General features: G+C 57.0%; 3 protein-coding genes across 12 annotated transcripts in view; 2 read left to right on the top strand and 1 right to left on the bottom strand.

Annotated features, from left to right (window-relative positions):
• LOC121345744 (ras GTPase-activating protein 4-like) lies at positions 1-10,455 on the top strand. 8 transcript variants are annotated; one of them, XM_041422909.1, is made up of 20 exons: positions 1-143; positions 4,403-4,459; positions 4,904-5,017; positions 5,307-5,368; positions 5,487-5,616; positions 5,889-5,970; positions 6,129-6,260; positions 6,339-6,430; positions 6,754-6,877; positions 6,984-7,137; positions 7,460-7,524; positions 7,718-7,830; positions 7,901-8,087; positions 8,275-8,412; positions 8,516-8,839; positions 8,916-9,053; positions 9,132-9,267; positions 9,335-9,455; positions 9,543-9,601; positions 9,706-9,840. In XM_041422909.1, the coding sequence occupies exons 1-20, from the start codon at positions 79-81 to the stop codon at positions 9,825-9,827; spliced, it is 2,415 nt and encodes an 804-aa protein (XP_041278843.1). In that variant the 5' UTR covers positions 1-78; the 3' UTR covers positions 9,828-9,840. The 8 variants fall into 8 exon arrangements, with proteins under 8 accessions (XP_041278843.1, XP_041278842.1, XP_041278846.1 ...); XM_041422908.1 differs by lacking the exon at positions 9,706-9,840 and adding an exon at positions 10,357-10,455 and having other exon boundaries at positions 6,129-6,430; XM_041422912.1 differs by lacking the exon at positions 9,706-9,840 and adding an exon at positions 10,357-10,405 and having other exon boundaries at positions 6,129-6,430; positions 8,516-8,831.
• Positions 10,418-12,032, top strand: LOC121345747 (DNA-directed RNA polymerase II subunit RPB11-a). The gene is made up of 4 exons (XM_041422920.1): positions 10,418-10,553; positions 10,701-10,790; positions 10,866-11,040; positions 11,508-12,032. Exons 1-4 carry the CDS (start codon positions 10,501-10,503, stop codon positions 11,541-11,543), a joined length of 354 nt encoding a protein of 117 aa, XP_041278854.1. The 5' UTR covers positions 10,418-10,500; the 3' UTR covers positions 11,544-12,032.
• Positions 11,920-16,981, bottom strand: part of LRWD1 (leucine rich repeats and WD repeat domain containing 1) — a 16,108-nt gene continuing 11,046 nt past the window's right edge. For all 3 annotated transcript variants that reach the window (XM_041422917.1, XM_041422916.1, XM_041422918.1), the window contains exons 11-16: positions 15,639-15,711; positions 15,405-15,545; positions 14,675-14,769; positions 13,933-14,094; positions 13,177-13,301; positions 11,920-12,308 (exon numbers count right to left, since the gene is read on the bottom strand). In XM_041422917.1, the coding sequence (XP_041278851.1) occupies positions 12,168-12,308; positions 13,177-13,301; positions 13,933-14,094; positions 14,675-14,769; positions 15,405-15,545; positions 15,639-15,711 (737 nt within the window). In that variant the 3' untranslated portion in view covers positions 11,920-12,167. The remainder of the gene's footprint in view (positions 12,309-13,176; positions 13,302-13,932; positions 14,095-14,674; positions 14,770-15,404; positions 15,546-15,638; positions 15,712-16,981) is intronic.

Consider the following 16,981-nt stretch of genomic DNA (forward strand, 5'->3'; position numbering starts at 1 on the left):
CTCTGTGCTGGGGACCGCGGGTTCGAGCCGCGCTCGGCGCCGTTTGGCTCGGCTCCGCTCGGCTCCGCTCCGCCCGCCATGGCCCGGCGCAGCGCCCTCTCCATCCGCATCGTGGAGGGCAGGAACCTGCCCGCCAAGGACATGTGAGTGCCCCCGCGGCGGCCGGGGGAGCTTCGGGGCGGGGGCATCCCGAGGGACTCGCCGCTTTTCCAGGGGGGCTGCGGGGTGTCCCCCCAACAGGTCCCTGGAGGGGACACCACCCTCGGGGTGGCCTTAGAGCCTCCTCCCTGCTTTGGGGGCTTGCCCAGAATGGTCTGGGGGCTCCCCAGCAGTGCATGTGGTTTAGGGGCTCACCCCCAGGCGGGTTTAGGATCCCCTTTTGGGGTGTCACCCCTCGGGCTGTTCCCTCCAGGATGGCTTTGGAGTCGCCCTGCATTGAGGATTCCCCCAGGGTGGCTTTAGGGTCCCCCCAGCAGTGTGTTTACTTTGGGGGTTCCCCTTCAGGGTAGATTTGGGGTACCCCTCCAGCAGTGCATCTGCTTTGGAGGTTCCCCATAGGGTGGCTTTGGAATCCCCCTTGCTTTGGGGGTTCCTCCAGGGTGGCTTTGCTGTTTCCTTGCTTTGGGGGTTCCCCCATTGCGGTTTTGGGACCCGCCTCGCTCTGGGGATTCCTTTCAGGACATTTTTGTGTGCCCCCAGCAGTTCTCAGCACTCTGGGGCTCCCTCAGCAGTGCTGTGATTTGGGGACCCCCCGGGATGGGGCTGAGGTTTCCCCCCGTGCTGTGGGACGCCCCCAGCCGTGTTTTGGGTACCCCAAGCAGCGCTCCCACTTGGGGGGCTCCCCCTGTGCTGCCACGGGCAGGGCTGTCCCCACCACGGGGGGACCCTCGCAGGGACCCCCGGATGCAGCAGGACCCGCTACATCCGTCCCCAAAGGAGCAGAGGCTGTCCCAGGGCTGTGTCCCCATCCCAGCCCTGGGGGGCAGCCCTTGGGTCGGGATTTCCCTCCCAGAAATTCCCGGTGCTCCTCTCATCGCTCTGATCCCTATGGGGCGGGATGTGGGGACAGCAGCGGGGTGGCCCCGCCGCCACCAAGGCAGCGGGAAGCTGCTGAGGAGCGCTCGGCAGCCGGAAAACCAACAAAAATCCCTGCAGCCGTCATGGAAAAAAGAGGATAAACAAGGAAAGAAACATGACTTTTTTTTTTTCCTTCTTCTTTTTTTAAATCCCGTGTGTCAGGGCCTGATTTTTAAATCCCTTGGCACAACTCCCCGCCGGAGCTTGACCCAGCACGGGCGGGCTCTGGGTTTTTTGGGAGGTTCTGGGTTTTGGGAGAGGCGGAAAGCCACAGCGCCCGGAGCGGAGCTTTCCGGCGCGGTGCTCTGGGACGCGGCTGGGCTGGGGCAGAGCGAGGGAAACCCGAGCGCGACCTTGGCCGAGGCTGCCCCGGGGATCCGGTTCCCGGCCCTGGCACCGCTTTGGGGATCGCTGCTTTCCTCCGGGAATTCCCTCTGCGGGGTGTCCCCGCTGCACGGGCAGCTCAGCCCCTGCTGGCGACAGCCAGGGGTGATGGAGGACCCCCAAATCCCCGTGGGAAGCCCCAGATCCCACAGGATTTGGCTCAGGGAGCGACTGGAGCCCCCCCAGCTGCCAAATGTTCTTTATCCCAGGGAAGCAAGGGAAAGGGTCTGCCTGATTTTTTTGAATGGATTTAATTTTTTAATTTACTTTATTTGGTATTGATTTTTTAATGTGACATGTAATTTATTTCACTCGAATTTCTGATTTATTATTTATATATTTTATTGGATTATTTTAATGTTAGGATAATAAATAACGCCAATAATTTTTAATCTTTAATTTATCCTAATCTATTCTATTTTTATTTCAGTATTTTCACTTCTTAAGTTTTAATTTCATTATTTTTTAAATTATGTTTTATTTCCTTTTTGCCCTTTTCCCTTTTTTTCCACTTATTTATTATTAATTTCTTCACTTATTATTCCTTGTTTTGTTTTATTCTTTTATTTTATTCTTTTATTTTATTATTTTTTTTTCTTTTATTTTTTCTTTTTAAAATTATGTTTTAAAATTCTTATTCAATTTTTCTTTTTATTTTTCTTTTTATTTATATTTTTATTCTACTTTAATTTTCTTTGATTTTTTTAAAAATTATATTTTTATTTTCTTTTTTAAAAATTCCATTTTCCTTCAATTCATCATTCTATTTTCTCTTTCCTTTTTCAGTTCCATTTTTTATTTAAATTTTTATTTGCTTATCTCACCACCCCCCGGGGCAGAGCAGCGCTGCTGCCTCCACCAGTTAATTTTTAATTCCATCCCTGCGCGGCTCTGCTGCCGGAGGGGCGGCTGCGGGTTCCTTCCCCCTTCCCCCAGTCCTGCCTGGGCTCATTTCCTCTTTCCCAAGCCCTTCTCCTTTCCAGCTCCTTCCCCGCACCCAGCGGGTGCCCAGGCCAGCCCCGCACCCGCCGCGCCCGCGGTGTCACCAATCCCTGGCGACATCCCGGGCCGGGGATGCTGCGCGGGCGGTGCCACCCCGCGCCTGCCTTTGGAGCGGGGATTCCCAAAGGCTGCGCGGCGGCTCGGGCGGATTCTGCCCATCCCGTCTTTGAATCCCCGGCAAACGCCACGCCCGGGTGTCCCCGCGCTGGGGACAAGGTTTGCCGCTGTCACGGCGCGTTGCCGGGCGCAGCCGGAGCGCGCAGCTGCTCCCTTTCCGCCTGCCCGCTCCCGGCAGCGCCGGTGGCTCGCACGAGGCAGGAAATGTCAGCTCCGCTCAGTGGCACTCCAGCCGCGGCCTCCTGAGAAATCCCCTCGGCAGGGCTGGCAGAGCGGAGGAGCCGGGAGCGGCTCCTGGCAACCTGCGGCGTTCAGCCCCGCGGGCCGGGCGGGGAGCGCCTGGGAGCAGGGATGTTCTTGTGGTACCCGGGATGCACAGCCCAGAGAAATCCAGAGAAATCCCTGCTGCCGTGCTTAGCAGGGCAAGGGAGCCCCCCAAATCCTTTCAGTCCCCTCCAGCCACTTGTGAATCCCCCAAAATCCTTTTCAGTCCCCCCCCAAAAACACCTTTCAGTCCCCTTCAAAACCCTTTCAGTCCCCTCCCAACTCATTTGATTCCCTCAAACCACCTTCTGATTCCCCTCAAGAACCCTTTCAATCCTCCTCAAAACCCTTTCAGTCCCCTCAAATTCCTTTTGATTCCTCCAAAACCCCTTTCAGACCCCCTCAAAACCCTTTAAATCCCTTCCAACTCCTTTTGATTTCCCCCAAAACACTTTCAGTTTCCTCCAACCCCATTTGATTCCCCCAAAACCCCTTTCAGTCCCCCCCAAACCCTTTCAGTCCCCTCCAACCTCTTTTGATTCCCTCAAACCACCTTCTGATTCCCCTCAAGAACCCTTTCAATCCTCCTCAAAACCCTTTCAGTCCCCTCCAACTCCTTCAGTCCCACCAAAAACCCTTTGGATTCCCCCAAATTATTTCAGTTGTCCCCAAAACCCTTTCATCTCCCCCCCCAGCAGCTGCCTCTCAGCCTCCTTAGATCTGGGATGTGAAAATCACTCAATACCTGGGGTCCCCCCACCCGTGCACCCTCCCTTTCCCCAGGACACTCGTGGCTGCCTGGCAGTGCCTCTGGGGTTGGTGTTAATGAATTCTCCATGCTCCAAGCTGCTCTGTGCCAGTGGGATGGGAGCCACAACCTTTCCATGATCTTGGCCACCCCCCAGGTCCTGGCTGCTCTGTCCCTGCTGGAGTCCTCACCCCTGACCCTGTTTCTGATGAAGCAGGGCAATAAGCTGTAAAACCGTGATTATTTTTTGGCAAGGGTGACTCGGGTTGTGTCCAGGGAGGAAGCACAGTCAAAGCATGGTGGTGGCTGTCCTTCACACCCTATGCATCCCTGGGAGTGTCCCTAGGGCTGTCCCCATCCCTGTGGGAGTGCTGGGTGTCTGGGGATACCCTGGGGCTGGAGGAAGCTGCTGTGGTCTCACTCCCGGTGTGTGAAGTTGGGCTGCTGGTGCCTGAAGCTGCTTCGGGGAAAGGGTGGGGTTTGTTTGCTCCTTGCCTTCCTGCATGCAAGAGGAAAAGCCACTTCTGGCAGCAGCGGGACACAGCGGCCGGACACGGTCCGGGAGGAGTGGCCCCGGTCTGGAGGCCAAGCCGGGGTCACCCCGTGCTGGCAGCTGTGGCCAGGTCCCCGTGGAAGCCTTTGGCAGCCTCTGCTGCCCAGCCACACCCGCAGGGCTCGGTCTCTGCAAGGGTCTGTGGGGGCTGTCAGGGCTGAAGGCTTTGGTCACCCATGGCCATGAGAGTCCTGTGGGCTGGGTGGTGGCCAGGCTGTGGCTGGTGGCACTGACAGAGCTGTCCCTTGTCCTTCTAGCACGGGGAGCAGTGACCCGTACTGCATCGTGAAGATCGACGATGAGGCCATCATCAGGTGGGTGGCCCAGGTCCCTGGCTGCTCCCTAAAACTGCTGGAGCCCCAAACCTTGCTCCTGGCAGGTGTCTCCATCTTTGCTCCTGGCAGGTGTCTTCATCTGCTGCAGGCACATTATTGTTATAATTATTATTAAGACCATTATTTATTATTATTTATCATTCATTATTATTCCCTCTGTTGGGCTGAGATGCTCCTGCAGACACAGCAGTGTCTAACAGCTCATGGCCTCCTCCCCTCTACTCCACCCCTGTGTCTGCCAGCCCAGAGCCACAAGACAGGACAAGGACAGGGACAGAGACTCATCCCTGCCCCAGCCAGATTCCAAAATCTGGGTGCTTCCCCCAGCCATGTGTCCCCAAAAGCTGGGATGGTCCCAGGGCTGGGGGGTACCCCCGAGAGGGAGCCCTGTCCCCTGTGTCACCAGTGCCACCTGCCCCACAGGACTGCCACGGTGTGGAAGACGCTGTCCCCGTTCTGGGGGGAGGAATACGAGGTGCAGCTCCAGCCTGGCTTCCACAGCATCTCCATCTACGTCATGGACGAGGATGCCCTCAGGTGTGGTGGGGGCTCGGCCTGGGGACTCCATTGGTGGCTTTTGGCTCCCCTGGTGCTGACAGCAGAGAACCCACACCTGGCCACGCTGCCCTGGCCTTTGGGACACAGACGGGTGAAGTTATCTCCCAAGGATATTGTCCATCTGGCAGCAGAGGATGGCTGATGTGCTCCATGGGGACAGACACACCATGGTGGCCCCAGTCCAGGATCCCCCAAAGTGGGGGCTGTCCTACCTGGGCACCAATCCCATGCCCCTATCTGGGCCTTGCTTCCCACTTTTGTTTTCCAGCCGTGATGACATCATTGGGAAGGTCTGCATCACCCGGGACATGCTGGCAGAGCACCCCAAGGGTAGGGGAAATCATGGCTGGGGTGTCCCAGGAGGGACCCATCTCCCTCCACCTTGGACAAGCTGGTCCTGAGGGGTTCCCCAATGACCCCTTCATGGGGATCCCCCCTTTTCCCACAGGATACAGTGGCTGGATGAGCCTCAGCGAGGTGGACCCTGATGAGGAGGTGCAGGGGGAGATCCACCTGCGGGTGGAGGTCCTGGGCAGCCAGGGCAGCCGGCGGCTGCGCTGCTCCGTGCTGGAGGCCAGGTGAGAGGGGGCACGAGGGTGACAGGGGCTGCGTGTGCAGCTGGGACATGGGTGCCGAGTCCGAGCTGCTCCATGACTCAGTTTCCCTGCTGTATCCGGTCCTTTGGGTGCAGAGCACCCTCCTCATCACCCAGCAGGTGCTGGGGCAGGGTCTACCTCATCTGCAGGTCTTTGAGACATAGATCTTGAGATACCCTGATAGGGGAGGGGGTGCCACAGGTGCCTGTAGGTATTTTGGGAGGTTGCTGGTAAATTCCCCTTCTTCTTGGCAGGGATTTGGCCAGGAAGGACCGGAATGGTGCCTCCGACCCCTTTGTCCGCCTGCGCTACAACGGGAAGACACAGGAGAGCACCGTGAGTGCGGCTTCAGCCATCCCCAGCCTGCCAGGGGTGCACGGGGAATCAACCCACGGGGAAGCCCGGAGCCACCCCTGTCCCCCAGCATCCCCAGCCTGGTGTCCCTGAGGGACAGACCCACCCAGCAAGAGAGGACAAAGCTGTTGCCTTTGCAGGTGGTCAAGAAATCCTGTTACCCTCGCTGGAATGAGACCTTTGAGTTCGAGCTGGCCGAGCCTGCTGGGGAGAAGCTCTGCGTGGAGGTGTGGGACTGGGACCTGGTGGGCAGGAACGACTTCCTGGGCAAGGTGAGCCCCAAACCCTTTCAGTGCTGCCGGGGTCCTGCCCAGCTGCACACCCAGCCCTCTCCTGCCTTCCCCTCCCAGGTGGTGTTCAGCATCCAGGGGCTGGAGGCGGCCGGGCAGGAGGAGGGCTGGTTCAGGCTGTGGCCAGACAAGTCTAAGCCAACAGAGGATGAGTGAGTTTTGGCACAGGGTGTTGGAGTGTGCTGGGCATGGTCCCAGTTCCCTCAGGGGCATTAGAGAGGGGAGTTTTCCTGGGAAGCATCATCACTTTGGAGAGATAGCCTGGGGTGTCAGGCCACCTCTTGGTGAAGTATCCATCCATCCATCCATCCATCCACCCATCATCCATCCATCCATCCATCCACCCATCATCCATCCATCCATCCATCCATCCATCCACCCATCATCCATCCATCCATCCACCCATCATCCATCCATCATCCATTCATCCATCCATCCATCCATCCATCCACCTACCCTCCTCGTGCTCCTGCAGGCGTCGTGGCAGCCTGGGCTCGCTGCAGCTGCAGGTGAAGCTTCGGGATGAGACGGTGCTTCCCTCCCACTGCTACCAGCCCCTGGTGCAGCTCCTGTGCCAGGAGGTGAAGTCGGGGCGCCAGGTGAGGGGTCCGTGCCCAGCCCTGCTGGAGCACCCACATCTCCCAGCTCTGTGCCGTGGTGCCTGCCTGCCTCGGGCTGTCATGTTGTGGTGCCTCTTCCCTCCAGGATGGCCAAGTGCACCTGGTCACCCTCCTGGACGAAACCACCACGGCCGAGTGCCGGCAGGAGGTCGCCATCAACTTGGTCAAACTGTTCCTGGGCCAGGGGCTGGTCAAGGAGTTCCTGGACCTGCTCTTTGAGCTGGAGCTGGCCAAGCCCTGTAAGGCTGGAATGGGGAGTGGACCTGGAGGCTTCCTAATCATCTCCTGGGGCTGCAAAACCTCCAGAGCCTTTTGTGGGGATTTTTCGGGAGTGATGGTTGAGGCTCAGCCATCACACTGTAGAATCTGTTGGGCTCATCCCAGCAGTCCATGGGCTGAGGTTGGTGGTGGAGCAGTGGTCTGAGGTTAGGAGGTCCCCATGACACCCATGGAACTGGCCAGGAGGCAGGGCACAGCCTCTGGGAATGACCCCCATGACTGCAGCTGCCCAGGGATGACCTGTGGCCTTCCCCAGGCCATGGACCCTCTCCTGCTTTGCAGGTGAGCCCAACACTCTGTTCCGGAGCAACTCTCTGGCCTCGAAGTCGATGGAGTCCTTCCTCAAGGTGCCACACCACCCAAAACCTGCTCTTCCCAGGTCATCCTGGCCCTGGGCTGCTCCCAGGGGAAGAACTGGGAGGCTGCTGTGCTTGTGCCTTCCCCTGGGGGTGGGAGGCTGGAGAAAATCCACTGGGTGACCCTGAGGGTGTCAGGTGCCAAATCTGCGGCCCATCCCTGTCCCCTGTGGTCCCTCGGCAGGTGACAGGGATGCCATACCTGCACTTTGTCCTGGGCCCCACCATCGCCCGCGTGTTCGAGGAGAAGAAATACGTGGAGCTGGACCCCGGCAAGGTGGAGATCAAAGACGTCGGGTAAGGGGCTCGTGGGGTGGCGGGGCAGGGGTGGCCCCAGCGCTGGGGGTGACAGTGACGGTGCCCGCAGGTGCTCGGGGCTGCACCGGGTGCAGACGGAGGGCGAGGTGATCGAGCAGGGCCGGCAGCACCTCCAGTCCTACCTGGGCGAGCTCCTGGACGCCATCGTCAGGTCGGCCCCGGCGTGTCCCCCCCTGATCCGCGCCGCGTTCCGCCAGCTCTTCCAGCGCGTCGGGGAGCGCTTCCCGCAGCACCAGGTCGGGATGGTGCGGGGACAAACAGGGACATCCCCAGGGGACAGCGCTCTCTAGGAGTGGTCCCCAGCTGTGGTCATTCCCTCTTGGGCAAGCAGCAGCCCCGGCCACCGGCGCATCGCTGTTTGTGGGGCTGTCCCACGCTGGGAGAGACCCTCACGTGTGTTCCCCACCCCCTCGGTGGTCACAGCACGCCAAATTTGTGGCTGTCACCAGCTTCCTGTGCCTGCGCTTCTTCTCGCCGGCCGTGATGACCCCCAAGCTGTTCCAGCTGCGGGCCACACACGCGGACGCGCGGACCAGCCGCACGCTGCTGCTGCTGGCCAAGGTGCGACAGGGGACCCCGCGCCGGGCTTTGGGGTGCCCGGCCGGTGCTTGCTGGGGCCAGCCGGGTCTCCCGGGGGTGACGCTGCCACTGCCGCGGTCCCCAGGCCATCCAGCTGGTCGGGAACATGGAGCCGGCGGCCGGGCGCGCCAAGGAGACGTGGCTGTCGCCGCTGCTGCCCGCCCTGCAGCAGGGCACCGCCCGCATGAGGGACTTCATCACCCGCCTGGTGGGCACGGAGGAGGAGCAGGGCGAGCAGGAGGGTGAGGGGCGGCCGCTGGGGCCCTCCCCGGCCGTGGTGAAGGAGGGGATGCTCCTTGTGCACAAAACACGGGGCAAGGGGCCGCTGCTCGCTGCTGCCGCCGGCAAGAAACTCCATTTCTGCCTCACCGGGGAGTCGCTGAGCTTCGGCAAGAGCCCCGGTGCGGAGGTACGGGCGTGCTGGGGGGGCGGGGGGCGGCAGCGGGGTGGCGCTGACCCCTGTGTGTGTGTGTGACCTCCATCAGCGCCTCGGTGCCATCGCCCTGGGCGACATCCTGGCTGCCGAGAAGGTGGAGGAGAAGAGCTTCGGCAGCTCCCACGTCATGCAGGTGGTTTACCTGGCCTCGGGCGGGCAGCAGGAGACGGCGTACCTGCAGTGCAAGGTGCGGCGGGGACATCCCGCGCGGTGGCACAGCCCGGGCGGTGGCACAGGGTCCCTCTGACTGTCCCCAACCCCGCAGTGTGTCAACGAGCTGAACCAGTGGCTGTCAGCCCTGCGCAAGGTGTGCGGCAACAACCCCCGAGTGCTCCGCTCCTACCACCCCGGCGTCTTCCGCGGGGACAAGTGGAGCTGCTGCCACCAGCGCGACAGGACAGGTACAGGCAGGTGGCCCCGGGGGGTCGCTGGGGTGTCCCCAGGTACGGTGACCCTGCTGTCCCGCAGGGTTGGGATGCGACCGGACGCGGCACGGCGCCACCCTGCAGGACTGGAGCGACCCGCTGGAGCCCACGGTGGAGGCTCAGCGCCTCTTCCAGCACCTGCAGGGCCTCCGGGGGACCCTGAGGTGAGCCCCTGCCCCGGGACCCCCGCCCCGCCCCGCAGCCCCTTCCCCTCCTGCCGAGGCCCGGCCCTGTCCTGCCGCTCTCCGCAGGGACAAGTACTGGGAGCTGCTGGAGCCGGAGCGCGCCCAGAGCGGGCCCCGCGGTGAAGGTGGGTTCGGTGCGGGGTTCCGGGGGTGTCCCCAGGGGTCACAGGGGCTGTGGTGGTGACCCCGGGGGAGCTGTGGGGTGTCACCGTGGCTGCCTGTCCCGCAGACGCTGCCCTGCCCGAGGGGCTGAGCCGGCTGCTGGCGGCGCTGGCGGAGCTGGAGCGCTGCCACCGGCGGGCGCAGCCCCCTCAGGCCGCGGCCCCGGCCCTGCTGCGGCTGCAGACGTGAGGGACCCGCTCCTCCCGCCGCGGCAGCGCGGCTGGCAATAAAGGCACTTTGTACCCACCGTGCGGCCTGTCCGTGTGTCTGCTGGGCATGGGGACGGGCTGGGGACTGCCCAGAGCCCTGCTGCTGGCACTGCTGACACTCACTCTGGGGACATCTGCGGGCCTGCTGGGGCCATTTCTGCTGGGGCCATTTCTGCTGGCATCGCTGGTGGCCTGGTGAAAGCACTGGTGGGGTTCTCTTGGTGGTGCCACTGCTTGGTGGCCCTGCTGTGCCATTTCTGATGGCCCTGCTGCGGCTGCTGCTGGTTCTGTTGGTGCCAGCACTGGTGGCTCTGCTGGTGGCCAGTTGTTGGCAGTGGTGGCAGCCCTGGACTCTCTGCCCATGGCCCGGCTGGTGCCGGCTGAGCACCGCGGTGGTGTCTCCGGCGGGGACTGATGGTGTCAGTGGTGTGTGTTCTCCTCCCGCCCCGGCGATGGCCGCAGCGGTGGCTCTGAGGCGGGAGCTGTCGAGTCTGTGCCGCCGTCCCCAGCCCCGCTGTCCCCGCTGTCGCTGGCGCCATGGCCTGCAGCGGGTCCTCCCGCCCGCTTGGGGACGCTGTGAGGCCACGAGGAGCATCGAGAGGGCGGAAGTGACGTAGCGGAAGCGAAGCGGCGGCCGCCATAGCAACGGCGGGATGAACGCGCCTCCGGCCTTCGAGTCCTTCCTGCTCTTCGAGGGCGAGAAAAAGTGAGGGGGTATCCGGGGGCGGCTAATTAAACACGGGGGGCGACTCATTAAACCCTAATGAGAGCGCGGGGAGCTGGGAGGCGGGAGCCCGGGCCTTTCCCCGCAGTGCCCTGAGTCGCTAACACCCCGGTATCCCTGAAACCCCAGGATCACCATCAACAAGGACACCAAGGTGCCCAACGCCTGCCTGTTCACCATCAACAAGGAGGACCACACGCTCGGGAACATCATCAAGTCGTAAGTCCAGGCGGGGAGGAAACCCCGGGGCCGGTTTGGGTTCCTGTCACTGCCTGGGCTTTCGTTCCCTTCCAGGCAGCTGCTCAAAGACCCGCAGGTGCTGTTCGCAGGGTACAAGGTCCCACACCCTCTGGAACATAAAATCATCATCCGTGTGCAGACCACGCCCGACTACAGCCCCCAGGAAGCTTTCACCAATGCCATCACAGACCTGATCAGCGAGCTCTCCCTCCTGGAGGAGAGGTTCAGGGTAAGGGCATTGTTCTCCTTAAACTCTTTGTTGTAGTGTTGGTGTGTGCCTCGAAGCTGCTGGGTTTTGGTTTATGAATTCAGTCAAGCCACCCTCCTTGTGTCGTTCAGCTGCTGTCACAGCCTGGCTGCTCTTAAGTGCATTTTTATTTTCTCTGGGTCTGTATTTTCCCTTCTGCTCAGTTTATTTATGGATTTAGCCCCTGAATGCTGAGGTTTCATCTAACTCAGACAAAACCAGGGAGGCTGTGACTGAGAAGTGACCTCTGATGTGCTGGGGAAAGGCACCAGGGCACCAATTTGTAAATAAGTTTTGATTTCAATTCCAGTATTCTTTTTCTGGTTGCTGTAGAGATTTCCACTGTGGGTTGTTGTGATTCTCAGAAGAGTCAGGAATCATTAAACACCAACCTCCAGCTCAGTAACAACTCCTGTCTTAGCACGTGTGTTTTTGCTTTTGCTTTCCAGGTTGCTATTAAGGACAAACAAGAAGGAATTGAGTAAAATGGAGCAGACTGCTACTTCTGAGGCAGAATGCTGTGTCTGTTACTGGATGAAATATTTAAACCTCCATTCATGGAAAATATTTTCCCCCTTGTCCCACTTCTGTTTAATTTTTGACAGCAATATTTTGAATTTTGGTTTGGTTTTTTTTTTCATAGCAGACAGGCACTTGGCCAAGAGGAAAAATGTCACATTGGATTTGGTGGATAAGTCATTAAAGTGAATTTTAGTTTTCTAATCGGAGCCTTAATGCAAATATTTGTCCTGGGCTGTTGGGGAGGGTGTTGTGGGTAGGATTCCAGCAGGAGAAGCTGCTCAGTGACAGCTGTAGGTGAACTCCCTGCTTCTCCTGCCAAAAAGTCCAGGCACTGCCAGCTGAACTGGTACTTTGTTTTATTAAGTGTCATTTCTATAAAACAAATGCACAAATTGTGAAAACTTACAGTAAAAGAAACCGGATGTTTACAATGAACTGATGAGTTTAACAAACTCTTACCTTGTTTGTTTTATTTTTTCTCCATCTGGCACATAAAGCTGCTCTAGAAAACGTTCATGGGCACATGGGGAACAGTCACTAATACTGCACGAGGTGAAAGCACGGGGGTGGAGCTGTGGCACAGGGGACTAGGATTTCTTCCAGATGGCTGTTATGTTGACACTGGTCAGCACAACAAGGTAGGTGAAGGCAGGGTCTGCCACCACGTTGTTCACCAGGATTTCGGGGGGCTGCTCCCCGTTCACCCGCAGCTCCGGCCACTTGAGGACCTGTGGGAGAGCAGAGGGGGTGGGGACGTGGCTCAGGGGACATGGGGCACTGGGCATCCTCAGGCAGAGCCTCTTCCTTCTCCTGAGGGCTGGTGGAGCTGTGGGATATTCCTAAAGGAGCAGGGTTTAGGGCACAAGTGAAAACAGCTGCAGCCCCAGAGGAACTGACTGGTGGCTTGGCAATGCACTTCCAAAAAACCTGAGCCATCACAGAATCACAGAAAACATCTCCCAGAGCATCGAGTCCCACCTGGGACTGAGCAGCACCTTGTCACCCAGAGCACAGCTCAGACTGCCACCTCAGGGATGGGGACTCCCTTCCCATACCTGAATAACCCTGTCAGGGAAGACATAATGGAACACTGGCTCACTTCATACCTCTGCAATGTAGCTCCAGACCAGTGGGTGAGAGCCTTTGGAGTGTCTGTGATTGTCCTTTCAGAGGGACAGGCAGGGGAACAGTGACTGCCCAAAAGAGAACTGTCTCCAGAGGGGAATACTGGGCAGAAAAAGGGTGAGTGAGCATAGGGAAGCAGCGAGCCCTTTCCTGCCAGGGAATGCTCACTCTGGCTTCCCTCTCCTCCCTGGGGGATGTGATGCCTGCACAGCTGTGCCTTGCTGCTCCTCAGTTTAACCAGAGCTTTTTTAGGGCTGTTTTAGGAAGAGCTGCAGGGGGTGACAGATTTGCTCTGCAGCTCCTCATTCCTGTCCCCAGTGAATGGCCTTGGCCACGCTCTGGAGATTGCTTTAATTGTTTGTGAGGGTCAGCTGTGGAAATACAAGGCATGTCCTGGGACAGGCCTGCTCAGGAGACTGGGATCTGCTGCCCTGGGGTGGAAGGGAGGCCCAGAGAGCAGCTCAGCCCTACCTGTGTGGGAGAGATCCTCCGCTCCGAGCGCTTTCCCTTCGGAGAGCCCCAGGCCGTGGTGTAGTTGGAGAGGTTGTACATCCACACACTGCCCTTCTCATCCCCACAGAACACGTAGTCTTTTGCTGTGGGAGCAGAAGAAAAAGCTGGGAAACGAGTGTGGAGCTGGAAATCTGCTCTGCTGTAAAGGAGAGCTGCAGGATCCCAATGGAGGGTGCCATATTTCAGCAAAATTCCCTTACTGGCACAAAAACATGAATCTACCTTGCTCTGAAAGAATTCATTTGAAGACAAACCAGCTCTGAATTCATTCGAAGATAAACCAGCTCTCTTTAGTGTAGAAAAGCTAGTGCTAAATGCTTTGGGATTTCTCTTGAAATCTCTTTTTTTAGACTGGTTTTGGGAAGTGCTGACTGGATCAAGTTGGTTTGTCAGTCTCCAAACCCAGCTGCCCCGTGTGTGACATCCCTGCCCACAGATGCACTCAGCATCCCTGTGGCTCCACAGGGCTCAGCCCTGAGCTCTGTGCTCTGAAAATCTGTGCAAGAACGACCCCCCAGCCTCGACTGTCCCCCCTTATCAGGCAGAAGGTGCAGCTGTAGTTATTTATTACTGGTGTTGTCTCCACCCAGCTGGTGCTGGAGCTGCACTGCAGAGCTGCAGGGCCTCTGCCTCCAGCTCCAGGCTGCTCCCATGGATCAAAGGAGAGCCATGGACAACTGGGCAAAGCATTAGCCAGGAAATGAGTGCTCCTACCTGGGCAGGTGCTGAGTGTCAGGTAGGACATGTCTGTTGTGGACCACTCCAGCTCAGCCAGAATAACTGCAGACATTGTACGCTGGCATCCTTTGCCCTTGGCATCAAAAGACTTGCTCCAGCTCCACAAGTATATGCATCCTGGTTTGGAGCTCTTGGAAACTAGGGAAGAAAGGAAGGGAGAGGCTGTGGCAGCTGCTGGGAAGCAAAGTGCAGTGAGACAGAGGTGGTCCATCCAGAATATAGATTTCAAGCCATGGGATCTGATCCAGCAGCAACTGTTTGCACCTGATTTACCTTATTTCAGGATAATTGGAGGTTGCAGAGATTTTCAGTGCTATGCTTATGTTCCTGAGCTGCAGAACAAGCATAAGCTGTTCAGAAAGAGCCAGCCCATGATGTGAAACCCACAGTTCCCCTAAAAAAATACTGTTGCCACCACCCTTGAGCAGAAAGAGTCTCCCCTCTCCCCTCTTTCCACACTGGCACTGCTTGGCCATGTGTGCTCTCAGGGATGTGTCCAGCTGACTTCTGGTCCTGTCCAAGCATGGGTGTGCACTCTAGGCCACATTTTTGGGAAAGACAAGTGACTCTGGGAGACAACTCCACCCTGTGCAGCCCCCCAAAAGCTAAAGAGGCTGTCACATGCCTTTCAACACCTCTGCTTGTCATGCTGGCTTCACCCTGCACATGCTAAAGTGCCCCACTGTTTTTGGGATTGTGCTGTTATGTTTATACTCACCAACGACATCATCATTGAGAAAAGCCAAACCATCAACCCTGTGAGATGTTGTCATGCTTTCCTCACCAGGAAACTGGAATATGGCTTCAAAAGGCCTAGAGCAGGGGGGAAGGGTGAAATCAGCCAAGTCCTGAACAGCCAGCAGTGAAAGGGCACCTGGCTGCAGAGCCCAGAAGGAAATTGTTTGTTAGTGAATTTCTTGCCAAGCTCAGGTGAATTCCCCCTTGAATTTACACTTTTGGTCACTGGGGTTTACTAGTACAGCAGAAGGCTGTTTGCTCAAGAGATTGCTGCACTCCATCAGCATTAGGATATTTGTCAGCAGGGCATGACTTTACTTGCTTCTTCCTTGTAATTTTGTCCTGAGCTCTCACAGGGTCCCAGTTTCCTGGAGCAGGGGAGGCCTCACTGTGAGACTGGAAATCGTTCCAAAAGTTTACACTCCGTTGCACTACCTGGAGATGACACACCCTTAAGTTTTGGGGTATTGGATTACACTCCTGCCAGCCTTCCTGCAAAGCAGCCTGCAGCACCTGCAGCTTTAATACAATCTCTGAACAGTCCTTGAGCATCATGCTCCTATTTTTTTTCTGGCTACTCTGGGAAGGGGAGGATATTTTAAGTTTGGTAGGACATGCTGCTTTTGCTCAGACCTCCTCAGTTAAAAATCAAGGACTGCTAGGACTATTACTTCTTGTTCTGGAAAGCAAATGCAGCTTGTGTTTCTCACCTGCTTTTTTGTCCCTTATCCAGTTTTATGTTCCAGGCAAAACAGCCATTTTCACAGCCTGCCAGCAGGTACTGCTCTGGGCAAGTGGGGACCAGGGCAATCCGTAGGGGGATAGAGGCCGTTTCCAGCACCAGCAGCTGGCTAAAAAAAAGCAGAGAACAAGCAGTTAAGTGGTGCTGTGATGTGATAGTTACAGGCTCTTGGACTGGCCACATCTGGTTTTTGAACCTTTACCTTGCTTTGAAATTGTAGTCGCAGTCTGGAATCCCAATATCCCAGAGTGCAATTCGCTTGTCATAGGATGCAGCTGTGGGACACAGAAGAGAAGCAGGTAGTGACACCGCTGCTCATCTGGCTCTTCTCGTGCTAGCTGGCACTTCTGCCTGAGTCACAGTCACCCTCTAAGGCTCCAGAGAGCTCATTAAAGAACAGCAGCAGTCCCTGAGGCTCCTGGCCCAGCACTTCCCAGACATTGTCAGACATGCACAGTCAATACTCAGTGTTCTTATCCTGTGCTCTAAGAGGGGCAGATAAAACAGTTTGTGTCCTGGTGTCCATTACTGACTTGTGGCTTCACAAGGTCTTTAGTTAGTGGCCCTCTGAGCTTGTTTCTGGTCAGGGCTTTTAGTGGAATCTAAAACATGAGCTCCAACCTCTACTCTCAGGCAGACATCACGTTATTGCACATATCCATGGCTTACTGTGTTCACATCCACAGCAGCTTCCACTGGGAAAATTAGGCACTGACAAAGGGTGAGAAACATGTCACCAAGCTGATACACTGGAAGCAGAAAGAGTGCTAACAGATTACTCTGAGTAACCTGGACCCTCATCAGATGGCAGCTCTCAAACTCAGAGTTTGTTGGTGTCCCCTCCCCAAAAATGATGCAGAGAACCTCCCTTAATTACTCTAAATTTTTCTATGAAATATAATGAGTCTTGCTGTCCACACCATTATATGGCTGTGCTACCAACCTCCTTATCCCTTCCACCACCCTCCTTATCCTTTCCTCTGCTTCTGCCTTTGGCACTCCTGAGATTCTTCTTGAAAAGTATCCCCTATTCTACAAAACATTCCACTTTTAATGGTTCATGTAGCACTTTAACCACTCCAGGATACGGGTAATTGTAGGCAAGAGAAACAATGTGCTGTGGGGTGCAGGTGTGGCCTGAATGGCTCTGTACTAGCTCACTGTACAGCCTGACAATGCAGTTGCAATTTGTAACATGATGGTTCATTACCAGTCCATGAGGCACAGCCTCTGTGAGCCCTACTGTGTGTGGCAAAGCTCTCCTTGACATCAGGACCTGAATAGAAATCTCTGTCGAGGCATAGAACTCACATTAAAAAAAATCAAAGTCAATTAAGCACATTGTTGGATAAAATGAGACCCAACAGCCCATAATAGGCTGCTGTGCTGGAGGAGAGCCCTGCCACTGCCTGGCTCCCAGCTGCCTGCTCTGCCATTCTTCTTACTCATCCCTGTGGAACAGATCCACTACTGGGCTTGTTTGTGGCTAATGTGTGTGTGACAGCCACCCTGAGAGCCACCAACGGAGAAACAGGAGCTGCTGCA

Source organism: Onychostruthus taczanowskii, unplaced genomic scaffold (genome assembly GCF_017590055.1).
Source record: "Onychostruthus taczanowskii isolate IOZ18803 unplaced genomic scaffold, ASM1759005v1 scaffold75, whole genome shotgun sequence".
NCBI classification, from domain to species: domain Eukaryota; kingdom Metazoa; phylum Chordata; class Aves; order Passeriformes; family Passeridae; genus Onychostruthus; species Onychostruthus taczanowskii.

Coding starts and splice junctions, on each gene's coding strand:
- LOC121345747 (XM_041422920.1), top strand. CDS start 10,501: ATGAACGCGCCTCCGGCCTTCGAGTCCTTCCTGCTCTTCGAGGGCGAG. Junction 10,554..10,700: donor CTCTTCGAGGGCGAGAAAAA/GTGAGGGGGTAT, acceptor CTGAAACCCCAG/GATCACCATCAACAAGGACA. Junction 10,791..10,865: donor CTCGGGAACATCATCAAGTC/GTAAGTCCAGGC, acceptor GTTCCCTTCCAG/GCAGCTGCTCAAAGACCCGC.
- LOC121345744 (XM_041422907.1), top strand. CDS start 79: ATGGCCCGGCGCAGCGCCCTCTCCATCCGCATCGTGGAGGGCAGGAAC. Junction 6,431..6,753: donor TCTAAGCCAACAGAGGATGA/GTGAGTTTTGGC, acceptor GTGCTCCTGCAG/GCGTCGTGGCAGCCTGGGCT. Junction 7,525..7,717: donor CGATGGAGTCCTTCCTCAAG/GTGCCACACCAC, acceptor GTCCCTCGGCAG/GTGACAGGGATGCCATACCT.